Source organism: Myotis myotis, unplaced genomic scaffold, assembly GCF_014108235.1.
Source record: "Myotis myotis isolate mMyoMyo1 unplaced genomic scaffold, mMyoMyo1.p scaffold_m19_p_16, whole genome shotgun sequence".
NCBI classification, from domain to species: Eukaryota; Metazoa; Chordata; class Mammalia; order Chiroptera; family Vespertilionidae; genus Myotis; species Myotis myotis.
This window is the reverse complement of record NW_023416320.1, coordinates 25,226,474-25,240,681: the sequence shown is the minus strand read 5'-3', so window position 1 is coordinate 25,240,681 and position 14,208 is coordinate 25,226,474. Positions and strand designations below refer to the sequence as shown.

Here is a 14,208-nt window from a genome sequence, read left to right as displayed (position 1 = left end):
ATCTTGAGAGGCAAATGTATTGAGCCATTTTACAGATAAGCAAACCGAGGCTGAGGGAGATTAAGTAGCTTGCTGATGGCCTCATAGCCAAGGAGTGTTAGAGCCACACTGAATCCTAAAATCCTTATGCTTGACAACTACCTCCTGGCACGTGTGCTTTAAATTGGTGAGAAAATGGGAAGAACCACTCCACAGCCAGGCCAGGAATGGAACGACTTTTTCTGTCCTTCATACTCTAGAAAGTGTGTCACTGGATCACATTTTGGTAAAATGAGATTAAATGACAAATTAAACCAAGGTGTCTGTATTTGAGATTTTTGCTTGGTAATGTGCTAAGATTATATATATTTTTTAAATCACTGCTTGACCTTGTCTAGGATCTTGAGTTGTCACTCAGTCACTCAGAGGTTCTGGGAACTTTGGTGCTACCAGGTACGAACTGTTACCTTTAGATAGTAGAGCTCATTGGTGTTAAAAGGAAAAATTTATACTCCTGTTCCTTCTCCCCGCCCCCCTTTTTGTTGGGTGGGGGTCAGGGAGATGTAGATTGCTGAATTCTTAATTTGTTTCTTGCACAAATAACTGACATCTTTTTGTGCCAGACCAGCCAACAGTTCTTAATTCACCATCATTTCTGGTGCTTTCAAGCTGCTCCCATTTGCTGTCAATGAGAGGTCCTTTCTAATCTCTCCTGTTGTCCCTGACCCCTAGCTTGAATCCACAGTCTATCTCACTTTATAACTTGGAGCTGCAGCTAATCAGAAGGATTAGGCTTCTTCATCACCCAAATCTATAGGCACTTTATAAGCTGCTGGTTACAGCTACAAACACTCACCCTCCCTTTACATTTGGAACAGACTCCTTCCAGAACATTACTTCATTCTAAGCTTTTCCGTGATGGTTTCAAGATATGTCCCAAAATTCTTTGATTCCCTTTGAAAGAACAAGAGGTGAAGCCTCACTTCCCTCCTCGTGATGTGCATTGGACCTAGTGACTCACTTCTAACAAAAAGAATGAACCAGAAGTGATGGTATCTGACCTTGGAGACCAAGTCACAAAAGGAACTGTAGTTCCTTCTTGCTCTCTGGGGAAAGAGACCATGCCATGCCATGAGGGCACTCACACAGCCTCCAGAGAAGGCCAAGGGACGAGGGGCTGAGGGCTCCTGCTAACAGCCATGTGAGTGCCCCACCTAGGGCATGGATCCTCGGTCTAGTCAAGGCTTCAGATGCCTGAGGCCCCTGTTGACATCCTGGCTGCCAACTGACAGGAAGCCCTGGAGCCAGACCCACCCCACTCAGCCATGCTGAAGTTCACAATGCACAGAGACTATGAGATAACAAATGTTCGCAGTTTTAAGCCACTTAATTCTGGGGGAATTTGTTACTCAGCAATGCATTACTAATACACTCTCCAAGAACCTTCCGTTGTATTGCCCTTCCTGTCATAATCACCGTTAGGCGTAGCTTAAAAATATATATATTTGAGAGGGAGAGAACATAGATTTGTTGATTTGTTGTTCCTCTCATTGATGCATTCATTTGGTTGATTCTCTTATATGCCCTGACCAGGGATCGAACCTGCAACCTTGGCGTATCAGGACAAAGCTCTTACCAGCTGAGCTACCCGGCCATAGCTAGGCATAGCTCTTTGGGGGTTTGAGCTTGGGCTTACAGAGGCCTGCCATGATCCTTCATCTATATAATTTGTGGAACATTTAAAGCATATACACAGGCCTCACCCTCTAGAAATCTTACTCAACAGATGGGGTCAAGCATCTGTATTTAATTAAATGATTTTTAAAAAAATGATTCAAGGGTTTTGAAGAATACTTTTGAGTAAGAACTTGTGCTTTTTTCACTATAAAAAGCCACAGGCCTCTCTATTCTGTGTCCTCCGTGTTCTTTGAGACTGAATGCGGAAAGGTCACCTCCACTTTTCAGTATAGCCACTTCAGACACTGGGAACCCAGCAAACAAACAAGTTCAGTGCTTTTCCTGTGAACCCATGAGCAGCCTTCTCTAGCCTGAATTGCAGCAGATTTACCTGAAGGCTGATTGCGAGGCCTCGCCCCTGGAATTCCTAATTCAGTGGGTCCAGCATGGGGACATTTCTAGTAAGTTCCCAGGTGATGCTGTTCCTGCCACGGAGGGTCTGTGACCACACTCAGAACCACCACTGAAAAGCACTGGGCCTGGTGTGTAAACTCTGCCTCAGAAATTGCCCAGATCCTCACTATACTGCAAGCCACAATAACAAAAACAAACAAACAAAATCTCATTCATTTTTCCCGAGACAAAAGTAATCCACAGTGACAGAAATCCTAGTAGTGCTTATTTGGGGCCATAACAACTGGAAAGGGAATGTAAAGGGACCTTCGGGGATGCTTGGAATATTCTAGTTCTTGATCTGAGTGGTGGTTCCACCAAGGTGTTCCCTTTGCAAAAATCCATTTGAGCTGTACACGATAATTTGGGCACTTGTCTATGTTATACTTAAAATCTTCCTTAAAATTAATAGTAATGATAAATGCTGTTGAAAACCTGGGCCTCCTCTTCACTATGCCTCTGTTTACAAGTTGGCTTTCCCCCAGGGGTACGCTGGCAACCCAACAAAGAAAATATTTTTTTCTTTTTTGCTCACATCAGTTGTTTATGTATGTGTCTGTGGGTGATACCTGGGGAGTGGCTGCTTCCCAAGCCATCTTTTTTTTTTTTCTTAATTCCTCACCTGAGGACATGCCAAGAGAGAGGAAGGGAACGAGAAGGGGAAGAGAGAGAGAGAGAGAGAAGGGGACACAGAGAGAGAAACATTGATGTGAAAGAAACATCAATCAGTTGCCTTTCATGCATGCTCCAGCTGGGGCTCGAACCCGCAACCCAGATATGTGCCCTGACCAGGAATTGAATCGGCAACCCTTCATAGGAAAAGCACTGAACTTGTTTGTTTGCTGGGTTCCCAGTGTCTGAAGTGGCTATACTGAAAAGTGGAGGTGACCTTTCCGCATTCAGTCTCAAAGAACACGGAGGACACAGAATAGAGAGGCCTGTGGCTTTTTATAGTGAAAAAAGCACAAGTTCTTACTCAAAAGTATTCTTCAAAACCCTTGAATCATTTTTTTAAAAATCATTTAATTAAATACAGATGCTCAACCAACGGAGCCTCTCTGGCCAGGCCCACGCTATCATTTCTTTACAAACAAATCTAGGTCTTCTAAAGAAAATATTGTAAAAGAAATATTTGCCTGTTTTAAATTTCTAGAACAATAGATATTGATGGAATAATTTGAAAAGTACATTGAGCTCCCATTACTGTTTCTCGAGAATCCATTCGTGTTTGGCCATGCAACTTGACCAACAAGTAAGAACTTCCGGAGGGAAGGAAAACTCAGCCTAGATTAACAGCCCATTCCTTTGAAAAGTGCCTAGGAGGCATGGCCTTTTTTTTCCTTCAGATGAGGACAAATGCCACCTAAAGAATCCCATTTCATTACATCAAGCTTTTAGGGTCTCAATGAGGAGGCTTGTTTTGTAAATTTCTTACCAAGAAAACAAAAAAAGACTAATTATTGCTAAAACTGCCCCCAGAGACATTTCACTTTCTGCATCATTCCTTTCCTCCCCTTTAAGTTTATGAGTAAGACGGTCTACTCACTCTAAAAGGTTGGCTTCAAATGTAAATGAGGCCAGGTAACTTGGGACTTGTGATTTTCAGGTGATCTGCAGAATTGTTATTTTGGAGCTCAGGAGCTAAGTAGGACACGTTGGGACATGTTTGCTGGTACTGACTTCACAGCTGTGGAGGACAGTGGCAGCTCTCCTACTGGAGGTCCTCCAGCCTAAAGGAGACACTGTGACACAGTTGTTCATCCAGGAGCTTTTGAGCCTAACCAGTGTCACCAACTGTGTGGCCTTGGGTAAACAACTTCTTTCTCTCTCCCTCCAAATTACAGTTTTTCCTTCTGTTAAATGGGAATAATAATGTCAGTCAGAAGGCTACTAGGAAAAATACATAATATAAAATATTTAAACTTTGCCTGGCACATAAGAAATATTCAATGAGGGGCAGCCTAATTATTAAGGAATGAAAGGAAATTAATAAATGGGCCATTCCATCCAGTGTCAAATTTCCTAATCCCTGTATCTTTCTAATGCAAACATGAATGAATTAATGGTATTAAAAGACATATATATATACATGGATAAATCAAATTTTTTTTCTCTGCAGAAATTATCTAAAAATTATAGATGTGGAGAACAGGTTCCTGGTTGCCAGGGGTTTGGGATGGTGGGAGTGAGGGGAACACTTGTTGCTGGAGGGAGAGCTTTGTGGTGATGAACTAGTCTTGTTCCTTGACCATGGTGGTGGTTACAAGAATCTGCACATCACAGAATACCATAGACCCATACACTTAGATTGCATCAGGTCAGTCTCCTGGCTCTGGTATCCTATATAATAAAAGGCTAATATGCAAATCAATCAAACGGCAGAATGACTGGTCGCTATGATGCGCACTGACCACCAGGGGGCAGATGCTCAATGCAGGAGCTGCCCCCTGGTGGTCAGTGTGCTCACACAGGGGTAGCACTGCTCAGCCAGAAGCCCTGAGCTGGGCTCATTGCTGATGAGTGCAGTGGTGGAGGTGATGGGAGCCTCTCCTGCCTCTGTGGCAGTCGGACATCCCCCGAGGGCTCATGGACTGCGAGAGGGCACAGGTCGAGCTAAGGAACCCCCCAAGTGCACAAATTTCATGCCTCTAGTTGTATTATAAAATACAAGCATGTGACATAAAATATAACCATTATCTGAGAAACTGGGTGAAAGGGTATACCCAAACCTTTACACTATTTTTGCTACACCATGTTAATCTACAAGTACTTCAAAATAAACAGTTACACACAAAAAGTACCTGAATAGAATTTCCTCCTTTTACCGCAATTATACTATTCAGGTCTCTCACTCTGTATCTCATGTGAACTAGTTGGAGTTCTGGCTTAAGCTTTGGTGTTTGACTTTAAAGGTTAACATTCTCAGTGCATATATCTTCCCATTGTTATCCCTTTCCAGGCCATCTCGATCCTTCATTACACATGTCTGAGGATTTAGTGGTGGTTAAATGTGCCACAGGCAGGATTCTTAAAGAATACAAAGTTTAATCATCATTGATTCTAAAATATTCACAATTAACTCTGAGCAGTAGATTCAGTATGTGGCTAGATATTTCCATCTGTTTTCTGCCAGCAGCAGCAAGGATATGAGTATGTGATTAAAACACTCTGTGGGTTGAGAGGTAAGGCAAATTAATATCAGTTCATAGTTTAGAAGTCTTGAAATGAAACTACTAATCAGCCAATCAGCTCTATAAGAGGAAAACCAGACATCCTTAATTCAGGTGATGTGGTGGTTGGATGGCTAGTACCTGCACTAATTAATGCCTGGGTCCTCACTAAATGTTTGTGGATGAATGAGTGAGTGAGTAAATAAATGATGGGACCATTATGATAAACCATGTGAAACTGATCAAGTCTAAAGGTAAGAGTAAAGAATTCATTCAACTTTGTGGCCCAGGATTGGAGGAAGCATAATCTGCCAGAAAACCTTCTAACCCTTCTCTCTTTGCTTCTCTAGGCAGCTTGAAATCCACTCTCCAGATGCTAAGCACACGGTGATCCTAAGGGGCAAGGACTCAGCCACTGCCCAGGCCTGGTTCAGTGCCATCCACTCCAACGTCAGTGACCTGCTGACCCGAGTGATTGCCGAGGTCAGAGAGCAGCTGGGGAAAACAGGCATTGCTGGCAGCCGAGAGATCAGGCACCTTGGCTGGCTTGCAGAAAAGGTAAGGAAAATGCCGACAACTCCCCCTCCCCCGTGCCCCCCTCCCCCCAGCTTGCCCCATCATCATCATTTCCCCTAAGGCTTGCCCAGCACTTGTGGCAACCACTGAAATCCGCTGTCATTCCATAGGCTGATTCTCTCAGTCACAGTCTGTTTAGATTTCATGTTGGTATACAACAGTTTGCATTAGCATTTTACAGGGTCTGTGTCTTAATCAACTTTGATTTCCCACATATACTCCAATAAATATATGGTCAGCTGAATGGATGAATGAGTGAGCAAATGGAAGGATAGGTTGATTCTCACATCTACACATGAAGGGCAGGGAAAATAAACTCACAACAGAGCTGTTGCCTTGGGAGGTAAGGAAGTTGAAACTGTTGTTTAAAAGGGTTTGTGTGGGTTCTGCTGAACCTGCTTATCAACAATGCAGATACATTTACAAATAATAGCAATAATAATATCACCCAGGTTGTCTTTGAGCAGCGACTGCATGCTGACTCTTTTCATATATTATCTTATATTGTATCTGTATTCCTAAGCCAGCAGACCCTGAAAGTCATCACTTATGAGCACCTATTTTGTGCAAGGCATGGTGTTAGGCAGGAATGGTGGGTGTATAAGCAAAGGCTTGGTCTCTGTTCTTAGGGAGTAGAGCAGCTGTGGGAAGGACCTGGGGCCATGTTAACGCTGTCACTCTGATTTCTTTTCCCAAGCTATGTGATATGTGGAAGATAGTAAAACTCACTTTGCGGTGATCTCCTGGGAGTTAGCCCTTCTGTTCATTTCAAAGGATTGAGCCTTTGCCATTGTCCCTATACCTGATTGCTGTCCCTTGAACTTGACCTTGAGTGCTCAGGAACACTGAGCTTTTAGGACAGCCTGACCTCCCAGTGACTCACATTCTAATAGGCGGTAAATGGGAATAATGATTGTCACAATAACAGCTTTCTTGCCAGGGAACCATGTCATCTGAGAAGGCCCAGTCAAATGGCACTTGAAAATAATACTTGAACACAGAGTTCGGCTGTTTTCCACCATTGTTCTTTGTTTGTACCCGTTCATGCGTGGCGCTCAGCCACACAGTTCAACACTCAGTGAACTGTGTGGTTTGGTATTGTCCCGTCTCTCACAGGTTTCAAAGGACTAAAGGGACAGTGCAGGTGGTAGGAGCTCTGAAATCATAATAAACAGAAACCACACATTTCTCCTTAGACTACCTTCTAAGTAACTGAGGTGGTCTCAACTCTCAAAGATCTCTTTCTTTCATCTCTTTCAATGTAAAATACATTTAAAATCATTACTGTTTGGATAGTTGAAAATTATATTGGGTCAATAGCCTCTCGTGACTTTTAATGTCAAGGTTATTGAGGAAGACGACACTACCCATCTGGATGATGTCTTTTTAGAAGTCACAGTCTATAGCCCTCTCCACTTTGTACTCTCTCCAAATATGTGTGTTTTCATTAAAGAAGGTCTGTTAGGGATCTTTCATTGTCAAGTGACAGAAAGCTCAACTCAGCTTGAGCATTATACTTACAATGTCTACGGGAAAGTGTCAGGCATGGTTGGATCCAGGGGTTCCTATAATAATAGGCTCTCCCCTCCATCTCTTTGCACCCTTTCCTACTTTGTTGGTTTATACTCGGGCCTGCCCTCTTCCTTGGCCTGACCGTTCCAGATTGTGTTTTTCCTCACAGTTGGCTATCGCAAGTAAATAGAGGCCTCTTTGCCCCCATAGTTCCAACAGAAGTCCTTATTATAAGCCTAATTGGACTGACTTAAATTGTATGATCAGCCCTGGGTTGGGGCTGAGATCAGCCTCATCCAAGCCTGTGTACTGAGAGATGAGGAGAGGCAATTAGCTCATGGAAAATGAGGCTGCTGTGCAAGTAAAGGACTAAACCGATTCTGGGAAAGCAAAAGCAACAGACATTCACTACAGAAGAAAAAGGCCAGGAGTTGATTGGAAAGAAAAATGTTCTACCTTGTTTAAGGTCTTGAGTCCTTGGAAATGTACCGTATGTTTCAGAATTCTGGCAGAAGTTGAATGACAAACTCAAAAGGGATGATTGGAAAAGACTTATTGCAGGAATAACTTATAAGGTGTGGCCAAGGTAAGGGGAACCAATAAGAGATGGAGAAGTACCCCAGAGCTAACAATAGCAAGAGGTCACTACCACCCTTTACCCTGAAATGGCCAGGAAAAGGAGCAGTTACCTGAAACCAGCAAGAATTAAATAGCTGTAGAAAAGGATCACCCACTAAGAACTGTGGTCTTTGTGAGAGAAACAGCATTCTGCCAACCCCTGCCCACTGATCTTTCACTGGTATCTCCCACTGGCTGAAGCTGATTGGAAGCCAGAGGCACGGGGGCTCCATTGATGTACTGTTAAGGTCAGCTCAGAGGGCACAGAGCAGGGTGGGAAGGGGGAGAGCCTGGATTTGGGGCCAAAGGTGGTTGTCCAGAACACACATTGTTCCTTAAACCACCTTCTAAGTAACTGAGGTGGTCTCAACTCTCAAAGATCTCTTTCTTTCATCTCTTTCAATGTAAAATACATTTAAAATCATTACTGTTTGGATAGTTGAAAATTGTGTTGGGTCAATATTAATGATATTGAAAATTTGTCCTTAGGTTCCATTTTCTCACTTATAAATGATCTGCTATTCCTTTTGCTCATTCCAAATTATCAGTAGAGACATTATTTGGCATTTCCATGGTGCAGTAATAAAGGTGCATAAAAAGCTCTTCCTGTTTTTAGAATATTTCCTTTCTTTTGCTATCATTTCAGTTAATCATTACTAAATGTTTCTTTAAATTGTATTATGCATTGTATCCATAAAAGAAATAATAACTTATCACAGACAGTTATCAGAAGCAAGACTATCTTTTATTGCCTTCATCTTCAAAACTTCTCAGTTACCACAGATCAAGTCTGCGGGAACCAACTCAAACTAGAATTTTTTTCTGAATAAACATTTAATACTGAATCCTAGTGTGGAGACATATGAGTGTTTTTTAGCAAAATGTTACAATGAATGGCAAACCCTCAATACTGTGACTTTCTTATATTATCACAACTATCAGCAAATTTGCTTGGTATTTAGAAAAAATATAAAGTATGATCCTATACTTCAGCTGTAGTTTACCGTAAGTTGATGTCCTTTGTCTTTTCCTATACTGTTAACCTTTGATTTTATAGATTAATAACAGTAGCTCTGGAATAAGATTTGTACATATTATATTTAATTTTGAGCTTTTAGAACTGGCATTTACATAAACTAAAATGATATGAAACAACAACTTCTTTTGAAATCCTATTAAGTACAAATCCTAAAACCTCATCTAAACTACACAGGGGGAAACTTTTTATTAGCATTATTCTTCTCTGTGAGATGGTCTGGGGACTGGAAGAATGGCTCCCGCAAAATGGCTAGTTCTTGAGTCAACAGAGAGAGTTCAGTGCACTCCAAGGGAGGACAAGGAGCAGGAGGGGGAAAAAGTGAAAGTAATGGATTAATATAGCTCATAGGGAAGGCAGGCCATAGACTTGTCTAAAGGGAGTTGATGGTTCATTCAGGAGGAAGGTGACAAACAAGTCTAGCATCTTGGATGACATCCACTTATGGAAGATTTTGAAAGCTGGACAGATGGTTTGATTTTGATTTGGTGGCCAGTAGGGAACCTTCATATGCAAAAGCAGAGAAAAGGAAACTTAGGGGTGATTGCTATCGGTGGAGTGTTCGTGTCCCCCAAGACCCACATGTTGAAGTCCTAATCCTTAATGTGATGGTATTTAGAGGTGAGGTCTTTGGGAGGTAATTAGATTTAGATGAAGTCATAAGAGTAGAGTGCCCATAATGAGATTGGTGCCCTTATAGGGAATGAAGAGACCAGAGCGCTCTCTGTCCACCATATAAGGATACAACAAGAGGGTAGCTTTCTACAAACTAGAAGGGGGCCCTCACAAGAATCCATGTTAGACTTCAAGCCTCCAAAATTGTGAGAAATAAATGTTTGTTGTTTAAGCCACCCAGTCTATGGTAATCTGCTATAGCAACCTGAACTAAGGCAGTGACTTAACCCAACCTCTTCTCTCTATAAAGAAGGAATCTGGGCCCAGAGGATGAAGGCACTTTATCTAAAGTTACACTCTAAATAAAAATACAGAAATAATTAGAGAGAGGGACCCTGCTGTGATATCATTATTCCTTTTCTTTAACTCAAAAGAATTTCCTGGAGCTCATTCACTGCAATGTTTTATTCTTTCCTTGAACTCTAGTAGCCGTTCCCTGCACTCCCTACAGTATCAAGGTCAGTGTTGGGCTAGTGGCCTTTGAACTGAGGCCATATTCCTGTCTTTGACTTCCTGGTTCTGTCAACTACACACAGTGATGTGGCCTGTACTGCTTTCTCCTGTCAGTGCCCTCACTATAGAAGGGCCAGGTGCCCAATATAAAGTCTTCCCCATTAACATCCCTGATCTGTAATCCCTACCCTGAATTATTAAATACAGCATGTCTCAAATACACTTTTTATCATTGTCCTTAATTTAATCATTTTACAGTTACCATTAAGTTGTTTAAACTGTCTGGGTACAGAAAAAAGAAAGATAAATGAAGCCCTGACTCTCTTGCTACCTAGAAAAATAATAAACAGGGACATGGAAGAATTGCTGGATTGGTTTGTGCTTGGTTCATCAGGAATTGCCTTTGCTTAACCTTGTTATCTCAACTTGCAAACTATTTCTTGTCAGAGTAAAAGCACAACACCACAAAACAATAAAAACCAGTTGGAAGCTCTGAGATGCAAGTTCAGTTCTCAGCTTTCCTCATATCTACTTCAGATTCTTTCAAAGGAGAGCATTTATATCACTGTGCCTACGAGGATATTCTTGGAGGAAAGGAAGCTGGTAATTAGTATTTATGATGTGCCTGGTCTGTTTCAGGCCATGTGCCGTAATCATCTCTGACCTATGAGGTAAGCTTGGAGAAATCGAGTTACTTTGCTAACATCACTCCTCTAGCAAGTGGCTGAACCAGAGTTTGAGCCCTTCTTTCGAACTCCCAAGCCCAGAATGTTCCACTAAGGTGAGGAGCCCAGGGATTATGTGGCCCTACGAGTGAGGGGCCCCAGAATCCAGTGTTGGAACAGTATCATAGTTTCAGAGCTAAGAGACCTATCAGAAACACTCAAAATCCTTTATGGAAATAAGGGGTGTGTTCACCAGTTGGGGCTAGTATAACACCATAGACTGGGTGGCTTGCACAGAAATGTATTTCTCCCAGGTCTGGGGGCTGGATATCAGATTGAGATGCCAGGGTGGTGAGGTGCTGGTGGAAGCCCTCTTCCTGGTTCACAGAGAGCCTTCTTCTCGTGGTGTCCTCACATGGCAGAGAGAAAGGGCCAGCTCTCCCCCTATTCTTATAAGAACACTAATCCCATGGTGTGGGCTCTACCTTTATGGCCTAATTACCTCCCAAAGGTCCCACTTCCAAATACCATCACATTGGAGCTTCAACATATGAATTTTGGTGGGACACAAGCATTTAGTCTACAGCGGGTGGAATTTACACACCAGCACTGACAGTGTCTAAAAATCTTTTACTAAAATATTTACTCTTCTATCCACACCCATTACAATCTTCAACTGCTCTCCTTCCTCCCATGACACAAATCAAGGAAAAGAGTTCCTCTCCTCTGTTCTTCGGCCTATTATTGACTATGCCAATCAATTGAACCTCTGGCTAGATCCATCCCTCCATACCCCCCACAACAATCCTCCACATTTATTTTATATTGTGAAGCCCAAAGAACAGGTCCTACAAAGACTGAAATCATCTTCAATAACATAGGTTAGGGGAAGACTAGATAATAAACACACGCGCCTGCACGCACACGCACACGCACACACACACACCACATACACAGTTGGCCATATTTTGCATGTTCCTATGTTTTAATTAGATAACACCAGTCTCTTAACAACATGGTTCTGATTACATTTACCATGATATATTAACTGTGATTAAATTTCATAAAGTAAAAACTTTGCTGCAAGCCCGAGTCCATACCTCACTATGTAAATAGCAGATGGACATTCTGAACAGTGGCCAGTCAGATCACTTCTTTCAAAGCCTCTCTCTGGTTTGTCACTGTGTGTCTGTTAATCAATTTACAGACAGACAGCAAAGTGAGTGGTTGTATTTCCTTCTGTCTCCAATGGATAAATCTATATGGCATTGTACAAAAATGGATGATAGAGACGGGGAACTGTCCAAGAAAGATGAAATGCAACAAAAAATGGAAAGTGCTATAACTCTGGAAGTGAAGTTCAAATACAATGTATCTGGAATTATAGAAGAAAGAGCTGACCATGGGAATGTTGACACTGATACTCTTTCAAGAGCCTCCTAATATATAGCCTGCAGAACGTGATGAAGGGCAACTTCTAAACATAGATGAAGAGGGAAGGATGAAGATGCCCCAGAAGAAGTGATGCCCATGGAAAACATCACATGAAAGGACCTCTTAGAGATATTTCACATCATTGAAAGTACAGAGTAGAAACTGTCGCTTGCTGATGCAAACTTAGAAAGGAGGATGACAACTTTCCCAGGCCTAGAAAAGATGCTCGCTCTGTAGCGTAAGTTATGAGGAGCAGGCGACCAGCACAGTTCAGACTATGCTTGAGAAGGTTTGTTCAAGGAAATAAGGCAGTTTAATTCTCCACCTTTTTAGCATTTTAAATTATAGATTATAGTACTAAATAAACATTAGTGTTACTCTTTCACTTTCCTATGCATTGATAACTGACAGTAAAACAATTTTAATGTTTTAATAAACATTTTCAAAGGCCACAGAACAAGATTAATTTCTCCCACTGATTGTTAAGATGACATAGTATGGTTTCAGCTTGCACCATCATTTTTATGGTCCAGCACTACTGTGCAAAGGCAGGACTGCTACCTCCACCTTTCTCTTTATCTCTTGTCTATCTATTCACTCTCTCCCTCCATATCTCTCTCCCTCTCTCCCTCTCTCTCTCTTCTTTCTCTTTCTCTCTTTCTCTCCTCATCTATGTATATATCTTTTCCTATATCTGCCCATTCATTTATCTTACCATCCATAGCTATGTATCCATTCATCCATCATGCATATCTATATTTATCTCTATTCACCCGTCTCTATTAACATATATATCTATCAACATATCTATTTATATCCATGTATCTATTTTCTGTATTCTCACATAATTCACTAGACTATTATGAATTTTAGACCCAGTAATAGAAATTTATTTATCCCAAAAGAATTCCAGCTAAATATAACCAACCCAGTAATTTCATACTCTGGCTACATTGCCCACCTGCAGCAGAAGAGTCCCAAGTGTAAATGTAAAGTAGCCCTGGCCTGAGTAAAACAGGCTGCTGGTAATCAAGACCTTGGCAGTGTAATTAATGGAATGATATTTCTGGAGCCTCCAAATATATCAGCTCCACCATCTGCCTACAAATCACCCAAGTAGGAAATCCCCACTGCTTCTTCCAGGGAGAAAATAGTCTCTGAGCTGAGGGAACTCCCACCTGATAAACGGAAATAGAACCACTGTCCAGGCTACCCTGAATTGCATCATCCCTAAATCAAGACTCTTTGCTCTGTTGGGAAACACAGGCTGTTAATGCAATTAAGTGCTAATAAGTCTGCTGTGTGGCTTTAAAAGGCAGTCATCAAATTCCTGAGTGCGTCACCTCTGAGATGGGGCAAGACCCAGGAAAACCTGGCAGCAGTTTGCTTATCTTTCTGCTAAGTGTTTAAAGTAAATGCGCCAATGTGAATATAATTCAGATTCCCCCATCTTGCAGTCTCTCCAGTAAAAACTGGGATTTAACATTGGGATGGATGGGTGGGTAGTTGGCAGCAGCAGCCATAATGAAAACACGAAAATATGCCCATTTTTTTACATGACTTCACAGTGCAATTTAGTTATGTGAGTCATTCTCACCAAGGTGGAAACGTCAGAGCTGCCCATGGAGGAGAGACAGGGACACGTACATTTTGTTTTTGTAAGCGCATTCCCATTTACAAATGGGCCTGATTCGGTTTCTTTGGAGAAGATTGTAGGACTTGAGATAAAAAGTTCTCTGTGCCTGGTTGTATGGCTAGCAGACTTTGCTAAACTTTATCTTATTGGTCATTATAGATTGTCCTTCCTTTATGAGATAGATAATCCATTGGTGAATGTATTTGAAGTCTTTAGAGTCCCAGTCTGAGATGGGGGGCTTCTCAGGGAGGAGCTGATATATTTGGAGCATAGTCAGGTGCACCTTGGTACATTTCCCTGGAGATCACAGACACATGAGTTTTA

At 41.8% G+C, this 14,208-nt stretch overlaps 1 protein-coding gene across 1 annotated transcript in view; it reads left to right on the top strand.

Annotated features, from left to right (window-relative positions):
* SNTB1 (syntrophin beta 1) overlaps positions 1–14,208 on the top strand; it is a 196,725-nt gene that overhangs the window by 128,660 nt on the left and 53,857 nt on the right. Inside the window, exon 3 of the mRNA XM_036338180.1 lies at positions 5,630–5,837. Within this exon, the coding sequence (XP_036194073.1) occupies positions 5,630–5,837 (208 nt within the window). The remainder of the gene's footprint in view (positions 1–5,629; positions 5,838–14,208) is intronic.